The sequence below is a fragment of the Oncorhynchus nerka genome, unplaced genomic scaffold, assembly GCF_034236695.1.
Source record: "Oncorhynchus nerka isolate Pitt River unplaced genomic scaffold, Oner_Uvic_2.0 unplaced_scaffold_2652, whole genome shotgun sequence".
Lineage (NCBI taxonomy): Eukaryota > Metazoa > Chordata > Actinopteri > Salmoniformes > Salmonidae > Oncorhynchus > Oncorhynchus nerka.
The window spans coordinates 22501-33134 of NW_027038645.1; the positions used below are offsets into that span (position 1 = coordinate 22501).

At 43.9% G+C, this 10634-nt stretch overlaps 1 protein-coding gene across 1 annotated transcript in view; it reads right to left on the bottom strand.

Annotated features, from left to right (window-relative positions):
- The window catches only part of LOC135567053 (vacuolar protein-sorting-associated protein 36-like), a gene marked incomplete at both ends in the record, with an annotated part of 24276 nt that extends 13852 nt beyond the window's left edge, over positions 1–10424 (bottom strand). Inside the window, 4 exons of the mRNA XM_065014565.1 lie at positions 2416–2502; positions 7028–7117; positions 9691–9805; positions 10355–10424. Coding sequence (XP_064870637.1) covers positions 2416–2502; positions 7028–7117; positions 9691–9805; positions 10355–10424 — 362 coding nt within the window. The remainder of the gene's footprint in view (positions 1–2415; positions 2503–7027; positions 7118–9690; positions 9806–10354) is intronic.
- Positions 10425–10634: the final 210 nt, after the last annotated feature.

Consider the following 10634-nt stretch of genomic DNA (forward strand, 5'->3'; position numbering starts at 1 on the left):
TAACAGCCTCAAGTCTTTTGGGTATGACTCAATAAGCTTGACACACCTTTATTTGGGGAGTTTCTCCCATTCTTCTCTGCAGATCCTCTCAAACTCTCAAATGTCGCTCTGTCTCTCAGAGAGGTCTTGATGTTTGGTCAAATCCGGCAAAGTCGCGTTGCTGTACAGCTATTTTCAGGTCTCTCCAGAGATGTTTGTAGTCTGTAGAGATGTTGGATCGGGTCAAATCCAGCAAAAAGTTGCTGTACAGCTATTTCAGGTCTCTCTAGAGATGTTTTAGTCTGTAGAGATGTTGGATCGGGGGTCAAAGCAAAGTCGGGGCAATTGCTGTACAGCTTTTCAGGTCTCTCCAGAGATGTTTGTAGTCTGTAGAGATGTTGGATCGGGTCAAATTGGCAAAGTTTTAGCGTTGCTGTACAGCTTTTTTTCAGGTCTGACAGAGATGTTTGTAGTCTGTAGAGATGTTGGATAGGGTCAAATCCGGCAAAGTAGCATTGCTGTACAGCTATTTTCAGGTCTCTCCAGAGATGTTTGTGTCTGAGAGATGTTGGATCGGGGTCAAAGCCGGCAAAGTCAAGCGTTGCTGTACAGCTATTTCCAGGTCTGTCCAGAGATGTTTGTAGTCTGTAGAGATGTTGGATCAAGTCCAAACGGCAAAGCGTTGCTGTACAGCTATTTTCAGGTCTGTCCAGAGATGTTTGTAGTCTGTAGAGATGTTGGATCGGGTCCCAAAGTCCGTTGCTGTACAGCTATTTTCAGGTCTGTCCAGAGATGTTTGTAGTCTGTAGAGATGTTGGATCGGGGTCAAATCCGGCAAAGTCCGAAGCGTTGCTGTACAGCTATTTTCAGGTCTCTCCAGAGATGTTTGATCGGGTTCAAGTCCGGGTTCTGGCTGGGCCACTCAAGGACATTCAGAGACTTGTCCCAAAGCCACTCCTGTTTTGTCTTGGCTGTGTGCTTAGGGTCGTTGTCCTGTTGGAAGGTGAACCTTCACCCCCAGTCTGAGGTCCTGAACGCTCTGCAGCAGGTTTCATCAAGGATCTCTCTGTACTTTGCCCTGTTCGTCTTTCCCTCGATCCTGCCTAGTCTCCCAGGCCCTGCCGTTGAAAAACATTCCCACAGCATGATGCTGCCACCACCATGCTTCACTGTAGGGATGGTGCCAGGTTTCCTCCAGACGTGAGGCCAAAGAGTTCAATCTTGGTTTCTTCAGAGCAGGTGCCTTTTTGCAAACTCCAAGCGGGCTGTCATGAGCCTTTTACTGAGGAGTGGCTTCCGTCTGGCCACTACCATAAAGACCTGATTGGTGGAGTACTGCAGAGATGGTTGTCCTACTGGAAGGTTCTCCCATCTCCACAGAGGAACTCTGGAGCTCTGACAGAGTGACCATCAGGTTCTTGGTCACCTCCTGACCAAGGCCCTTCTCCCCTATTGGTCAGTTTGGCCGGGTGGCCAGCTTTAGGAAGAGTCTACTTGGTCACCTCCTGACTAAGGCCCTTCTCCCCTATTGGTCAGTTTGGCGGGTGGCCAGCTTTAGGAAGAGTCTTCTTGGTCACCTCCTGACCAAGGCCCTTCTCCCCTATTGGTCAGTTTGGCCGGGTGGCCAGCTTTAGGAAGAGTCTTGGCGGTTCCAAACTTCTTCCAATTGCAAATTGTTTATAAAAACCTGTTTTCACTCTTTCATTATGGGGTATTGTGATGTCATTATGAGGTATTGTGATGTCATTATGGGGTATTGTGATGTCATTATGGGGTATTGTGATGTCATTATGGGGTATGTGTGTAGACTGATGTGGAAAAACACTTATTAAATCAATTTTTGAGTAAGGCTGTAACGTAACAACGTGGAAAAAGTGAAGGGTCTGAATACTTTCCGAATGCACTGTATCCTATTTTAAAAGCCATTCCAGTATCCCCCCTCCTCTGTAGCTGCCTCCAACCTCTTGTTGGACTCCGTCCTCTTACCAAATCAAACACGGAAACAGTTTTTATTTCTATGTTCCTAAAATGCAATACAGGAGGTCGTTGAGAGCCAAACACAATGTCCCCACTGAATCTGTTCCATTCACTTCTCTCTCTCTACCCAGTCTGTCTCTCCATCTCCATCTCATCCTCTCTCTCTACATTTACATTTACATTTAAGTCATTTAGCAGACGCTCTTATCCAGAGCGACTTTCTCTACCCAGTCTGTCTCTCTTTCTACCCTGTGCCTCTCATCCTCTTCTCTCTACCCTGTGCCTCTCATCCTCCTCTCTCTACCCTGTGTCTCTCATCCCTCTCTCTCTCTACCCTGTGTCTCTCATCCTCTCTCTCTCTCTACCCTGTGTCTCTCATCCTCTCTCTCTACCCTGTGTCTCTCATCCTCTCTCTCTACCTGTGTCCTGTGTCTCTCTCCATCTTATTTCCTTTCTCACCTCTGAGATGTTTTTCTCTGTCTCTTTCCTCCTCTCCTCTATCTTCCTCTCGATGCCGACGATCCCCACCGCTCGCGTCCTTCCTGTCTGTAGGACAACCAGAGAGGAGACGTTATTTACACGTACAGAGAGAGAATCACAGAGAGAGAATCACAGAGAGAGAATCGCAGGGAGAGAATCACAGAGAGAGAATCACAGAGAGAGAATCGCAGGAGAGAATCACAGAGAGAGAATCACAGAGAGAGAATCGCAGGGAGAGAATCGCAGGGAGAGAATCACAGAGAGAGAATCACAGAGAGAGAATCGAGGGAGAGAATCACAGAGAGAGAATCACAGAGAGAGAATCGCAGGAGAGAATCACAGAGAGAGAATCACAGAGAGAGAATCACAGAGAGAGAATCGCAGAGAGAGAGAATCACAGAGAGAATCGCAGGAGAGAATCACAGGGGGAGAATCACAGGGGGAGATGAGGTCTGATCAAAACAACACACACAAAGCAACAGTAGGAGGTGAGAGGAAGGAAAGGGGTTAGGAACAACAGCACATGTCCCTGCTCCATATTTTAACAACTAGGGGCCCATAAAGCAACAGTCAAAAATATTAACTCCTAGTCGACATCATCCATTAACTCCCTTATATATAAATATATACACACAGACAAAAGTATGTGGACACCGGTTCAAATTAGTGGATTCGGCTATTTCAGCCACACCTGTTGCTGACAGGTGTATAAAATCCGGGCACACAGCCATTCAATCTCCATAGACAAACATTGTCAGTAGAATGGGCCTTACTGCTCAGTGACTTTCAACGTGGCACCGTCATAGGACACCACCTTTCCAGCAAGTCAGTTCGTCAAATCTCTGCCCTGCCGCCATTGGACTCTGGAAAACGTGTTCTCTGCCATGATGAATTACGCTTCACCATCTGGCAGTCTGACAGATGAATCTGGGTTTGGCGGATGCCAGGAGAACACTACCTGCCCCAATGCATAGTGCCAACTGTAAAGTTTGGTGGAGGAGGAATAATGGTCTGGGTTTGGTGGATGCCAGGAGAACGCTACCTGCTCCAATACGTAGTGCCAACTGTAAAGTTTGGTGGAGGAGGAATAATGTTCTGGGGATGTTTTTAATGGTTCAGGTCCCTTAGTTCCAGGGAAGGGAAATCTAAATGCTACAACACACAATGACATTCTAGATGATTCTGTGCTTCCAACTTTATGGCAACATTTTGGGGAAGGTCCTTTCCTGTTTCAGCATGACAATGCCCCCGTGCACAAAATGAGGTCCATACAGAAATGGTTTGTCGAGATCGGTGTGGAAGAACTTGACTGGCCTGCACAGAGCCCTGACCTCAACCCCATCAAACACCTTTGGGATGAATTGGACCGCCGACAGTGAGTGAGGACTAATCGCCCAAATTCAGTGCCCGACCTCACTAATGCTCATGTGGCTGAATAGAAGCAAGTCCCTGCAGAAATGTTCCAACATCTAGGGGAAAGCCTTCCCAGAAGAGTGGAGGCTGTTATTGCAGCAATGTTCAACATCTAGTGGAAAGCCTTCCCAGAAGAGTGGAGGCTGTTATAGCAGCAATGTTCCAACATCTAGTGGAAAGCCTTCCCAGAAGAGTGGAGGCTGTTATAGCAGCAATGTTCCAACACCTAGTGGAAAGCCTTCCCAGAAGAGTGGAGGCTGTTATTGCAGCAATGTTCCAACATCTAGTGGAAAGCCTTCCCAGAAGAGTGGAGGCTGTTATAGCAGCAATGTTCCAACATCTAGTGGAAAGCCTTCCCAGAAGAGTGGAGGCTGTTATAGCAGTGAAGGGGGGGACCAACTCCATCCTTTCACTCCCTCCTCTCTACATTTTCCTCCTCTGTCTCTGCTGCTAAAGCCACTTTCTACCACTCTAAATTCCAAGCATCTGCCTCTAACCTAGGAAGCTATTTGCCACCTTCTCCTCCCCCTCTTGAATCCTCCTCCCCCTCCCCCTCCTCCCTCTCTGCAGATGACTTCGTCAACCATTTTGAAAAGAAGGTCGACGACATCCGATCCTCGTTTGCTAAGTCAAACGACACCGCTGGTTCTGCTCACACTGCCCTACCCTGTGCTCTGACCTCTTTCTCCCCTCTCTCTCCAGATGACATCTCGCGTCTTGTGACGGCCGGCCGCCCAACAACCTGCCCGGGCTGACCCTATCCCTCCTCTCTTCTCCAGACCATCTCCGGTGACCTTCTCCCTTACCTCACCTCGCTCATCAACTCATCCCTGACCGCTGGCTACGTCCCTCCTGTCTTCAAAGAGAGCGAGAGTTGCACCCCTTCTGAAAAACCTACACTCGATCCCTCCGATGTCAACAACTACAGACCAGTATCCCTTCTTTCTTTTCTCTCCAAAACTCTTGAACGTGCCGTCCTTGGCCCAGCTCTCCCGCTATCTCTCAGAATGACCTTCTTGATCCAAATCAGTCAGGTTTCAAGACTAGTCCTTCAACTGAGACTGCTCTTCTCTGTATCACGGAGGCGCTCCGCAATGCTAAAGCTAACTCTCTCTCCTCTGCTCTCATCCTTCTAGACCTATCGGCTGCCTTCGATACTGTGAACCATCAGATCCTCCTCTCCACCCTCTCCGAGTTGGGCATCTCCCGCGGACCCACGCTTGGATTGCGTCCTACCTGACAGGTCGCTCCTACCAGGTGGCGTGGCGAGAATCCGTCTCCTCACCACGTGCTCTCACCACTGGTGTCCCCAGGGCTCTGTTCTAGGCCCTCTCCTATTCTCGCTATACACCAAGTCACTTGGCTCTGTCATAACCTCACATGGTCTCTCCTATCATTGCTATGCAGACGACACACAATTAATCTTCTCCTTTCCCCCTTCTGACGACCAGGTGGCGAATCGCATCTCTGCATGTCTGGCAGACATATCAGTGTGGATGACGGATCATCACCTCAAGCTGAACCTCGGCAAGACGGAGCTGCTCTTCCTCCCGGGGAAGGACTGCCCGTTCCATGATCTCGCCATCACGGTTGACAACTCCATTGCGTCCTCGTCCCAGAGCGCTAAGAACCTTGGCATGATCCTGGACAACACCCTGTCGTTCTCAAATAACATCAAGGCGGTGGCCCGTTCCTGTAGGTTCATGCTCTACAACATCCGCAGAGTCCGACCCTGCCTCACACAGGAAGCGGCGCAGGTCCTAATCCAGGCACTTGTCATCTCCCGTCTGGATTACTGCAACTCCTGGTTGGCTGGGCTCCCTGCCTGTGCCATTAAACCCCTACAACTCATCCAGAACGCCGCAGCCCGTCTGGTGTTCAACCTTCCCAAGTTCTCTCCATCACCCGCTCCTCCGCTCTCTCCACTGGCTTCCAGTTGAAGCCGCATCCGCTACAAGACCATGGTGCTTGCCTACGGGCTGTGAGGGGAACGGCACCTCAGTACCTCAGGCTCTGATCAGGCCCTACACCCAAACAAGGGCACTGCGTTCATCCACCTCTGGCCTGCTCGCCTCCCTACCACTGAGGAAGTACAGTTCCCGCTCAGCCCAGTCAAAACTGTTCGCTGCTCTGGCCCCCCAATGGTGGAACAAACTCCCTCACGACGCCAGGACAGCGGAGTCAATCACCACCTTCCGGAGACACCTGAAACCCCACCTCTTTAAGGAATACCTAGGATAGGATAAAGTAATCCTTCTCTCCCCCTTAAAAGACCTAGATGCACTATTGTAAAGTGGCTGTTCCACTGGATGTCATAAGGTGAAAGCACCAATTTGTAAGTCGCTCTGGATAAGAGCGTCTGCTAAATGACTTAAATGTAAATGTAAATATTAAATAGCCATGATTTTGGAATGAGATGTTCGATGAGCAGGTGTCCACATACTTTTGGTCTGTAGTGTACGTCAGTCACTCAATTATTCCCTGTCAGCTCCATTTTAGACAGCTAACTTAGTAACCAGCTAACTAAACTTAGTAACCAGCTAACTAAACTTAGTAACCAGCTAACTAAGTAACCAGCTAACTAAACTTAGTAATCAAGGTCGAAATAGCGTCCAGAGATCCTCATTGATTTTGTTAGTCAGTCTCACTCAGATATCATATTAAAAACTGCAAACATTTCTCTCCGCCCCATGGCAAAATGTGTAGAATTGCATCAAACTGGCTTTAAAACTGCAACATTTTCAGATGTTTTTGGCCCCACCACCATCAAATCTTCCCGCTATAAACATTATGACATTATCCTTTGTCATTTAGAAAATAATAATTCTGGTCGATCCAGACACTGCGCCGTTGTTTAATGACTGACGAGATTTCTTCAAATCTGACAATTGACTAGCCCACCCAAAATTATACAAATTGCCCTATAGACCGATAAGCGTAGCCGGTTAAATGTATTTTTGGGGAGATTAACGGTTAGTTAATTAACATCCCTAGGTGAAACAGTACCACTGTATTCCTGGGAGTCTTAGCATCTCAGTCAGATATTAAATGAGAATATAAGAGGTGCTTTACCAACAGAGCCACACAAGGCCATAACAGAATAGACTAGGAAGTTAAGTAGAGTATAGCAGAGGAGAGTGGAATAGAGTAGATTGTGTGTTCTATGACGACCTCTGACCTTTGAGTTGGTTGCCGTAGGGATGGGTTGTGACATGGGCGTACTCTCCCATCTCTTCTGGCTCAACTCCTCGGTCAGCCTCCGGAAGAACTACCCGCAGACAGACAGACAGACAGACAGACAGACAGACAGACAGACAGACAGACAGACAGACACCATGATGGCTCAGACCCAGTATAGAAAAACAAACACGGTGCCATTTTGGCTCTAAATCAGCACGTATCGGACGACAGTTTCACTCACTGCTCATTCCATGCTATTTTCCATTCGTGTACCTTCACATTTCAGTCATTCAGCAGATGCTCTTATCCAGAGAGACTTACAGGGATTAATTAGGGTTAAGTCCCCATCGCTCAAGGGAACAGACCGATTTTTTTTCACCTCGGGGATTGGAACCAGTGACCTTTCGGTTACAGTCTGTTCACGCGATTAACAACTGAGCCACACAAGGCCAATCACATATCTACAGTGTCACTAGCCAGTATCCAATGTTACTACTCTCATTACATATCTACAGTGTCACTAGCAAGTATCCAATGTTACTACTCTCATTACATATTTACAGTATCCAATGGTACTACTCTCATAGTGTCACTAGGCAGTATCCAATGGTACTACTCTCATAGTGTCACTAGCCAGTATCCAATGTTACTACTCTCACAGTGTCACTAGGCAGTATCCAATGTTACTACTCTCAGTGTTAGGCAGTATTTACACTCTCATAGTGTCAATAATCAATGGTACTACTCTCATAGTGTCATAAATATCCAATGGTAACACTATCACTGGTATCCAATAACTACTCTCACTGTGTCACTAGGCAGTATCCAATGGTACTACTCTCATAGTGTCACTAGGCAGTATCCAATATTACTACTCATTACATATTTACAGTGTCACTAAGTATAACACTCTCATTACTATTAACATATCACTAGCCAGTATCCTGGTACTACTCTCATTACATATTTACTGGTATCCAATATTACTACTCTCATAAAATATTTACTGGCAGTATCAATATTACTACTCTCATAAAAAATAACAGTGTCACTAATCCAATATTACTACTCTAATAGTGTCACTAGGCAGTATCCAATATTACTACTCTCATATTGTCACTAGGCAGTATCAAACTACTCTGTAGTGTCACTAGGCAGTATCAATGGTACTACTCTCATAGTGTCACTAGGCAGTATCCAATGGTACTACTCATAGTGTCATACAGTATCAATATTACTACTCTCATAGTGTATTCCAATGGTACTACTCTCATAGTGTCATAGGCAGTATCCAACAGGTACTACTCTCATAGTGTCACTAGCCAGTATCCCAATGTTACTACTCTATAGTGTAATAGGCAGTATCCAATGTTACTACTCTCATAGTGTCACTAGCCAGTATCAATATTTTTCTAGTGTCACTAGGCAGTATCAATGTTACTATAGTGTCACTAGGCAGTATCCAATGTTACTACTCTCATAGTGTCACTAGCCAGTATCCAATGTTACTACTCTCATAGTGTCACTAGGCAGTATCCAATGTTACTACTCTCATAGTGTCACTAGGCAGTATCCAATGGTACTACTCTCATAGTGTCACTAGCCAGTATCCAATGTTACTACTCTCATAGTGTCACTAGGCAGTATCCAATGTTACTACTCTCATTACATATTTACAGAAGTAATAATACTAAAATATAAATAATAACAATAACACTATACTGGTAAATAACACTATACTGGTAAATAACACTATACTGGTAAATAACACTATACTAGTAAATAACACTATACTGGTAAATAACACTATACTGGTAAATAACACTATACTGGTAAATAATTATGCTAGTAAAATAATACTATACTGGTAAATAACACTATAACATATAATACTACTAGTAATAATAATAATACTATAATAATAATAATAATACTGTAATAGTAGTAATACCAATAATACTATAGTACCAATAATACAACAGTATTAATAATACTACTATAGTAGTAATACACCAATAATACTATAGTAGTAATAATACTATAGCAGTAATATTATATTTCTATAATAGTAATAATAATAATAATACTACTACTAATAATGATAATACTATAGTAGTATGCCGGTAATAATACTATATAGTAATACAACAATAATACTATAGTAGTAATAATACTATACCAGTAATATTATATTTCTATAATAGTAATAATAATAATAATACTACTACTAATAATGATAATACTATAGTAGTAATACCGTGTAATAATACTATAATAGTAATACCTAATAATACTATAGTAGTAATAATACTATACCAGTAATATTATATTTCTATAATAGTAATAATAATAATACTACTAGTAATAATGATAATACTATAGTAGTAATACCGGTAATAATACTATAGTAGTAATAGCATAATTATAGTAGTAATACCGGTAATAATACTATAGTAGTAATACCGGTAATAATACTATAGTAGTAATACCGGTAATAATACTATAGTAGTAATACCGGTAATAATACTACACTAGTAATATTATATTTCTATAATAGTAATAATAATAATACTAATAAAAATAATAATACTACTATAATACTAATGATACTATAATAACAATATTACTATAATAGTAATAACAATATTAAATGACTACTACCTCTATCTGTCCATGCTCTTTGAAGGACAGTTTGAAGTAGGAGAACTTGCTCTGCTGGTAGGGTCCTGGCTCCTTATTGGCCGGGGAAGCGTGCAGGTGGACCACTATCTTGGCACTGTAGCGTCAGATACAGTTCTGTTATAGGTCAATGATGAAAGCATAGTCAAGAGAGAGGGGGTGTTCTGTCATAGGTCAATGATGAAAGCATAGTCAAGAGAGGGGTGTTCTGTCATAGATCAATGATGAAAGCATAGTCAAAGAGAGGGTGTTCTGTCATAGATCAATGATGAAAGCATAGTCAAGAGAGGGGGTGTTCTGTCATAGATCAATGATGAAAGCATAGTCAAGAGAGAGGGGGTGTTCTGTCATAGATCAATGATGAAAGCATAGTCAAGAGAGAGGGGGTGTTCTGTCATAGATCAATGATGAAAGCATAGTCAAGAGAGAGGGGGTGTTCTGTCATAGATCAATGATGAAAGCATAGTCAAGAGAGAGAGGGTGTTCTGTCATAGATCTATGATGAAAGCATAGCCATGAGAGAGGGGTTCTGTTTTATCCAAGCGACTTATAGTAGTCACGTGTACATATATGTGACATGTGAGTTGTCCTGCTACAAAGTGGTGGGTATTGTTTCAATAGGCTACATGGTTTAATTAGGAGTCACCTCTTTCCGATACCCGCAGCTTGTTCCTCAAAGTAGATGATCTGAGAAAGGGGTATGGCTATGCAGCATTCTACACACACACACACACACACACACACACACACACACACACACATACACACACACATACACATACACACGTTAGGAGAGTAAATACTAGACACCATCATATCAGGAACATGGAAAAGGTCACACTAGCTAATATGCAGATAAAGCTGTGCATTTTTATGAAGTGTCACTGTACATTATTCTTCAGGTCCCTCCATATTAACTGGTGGTA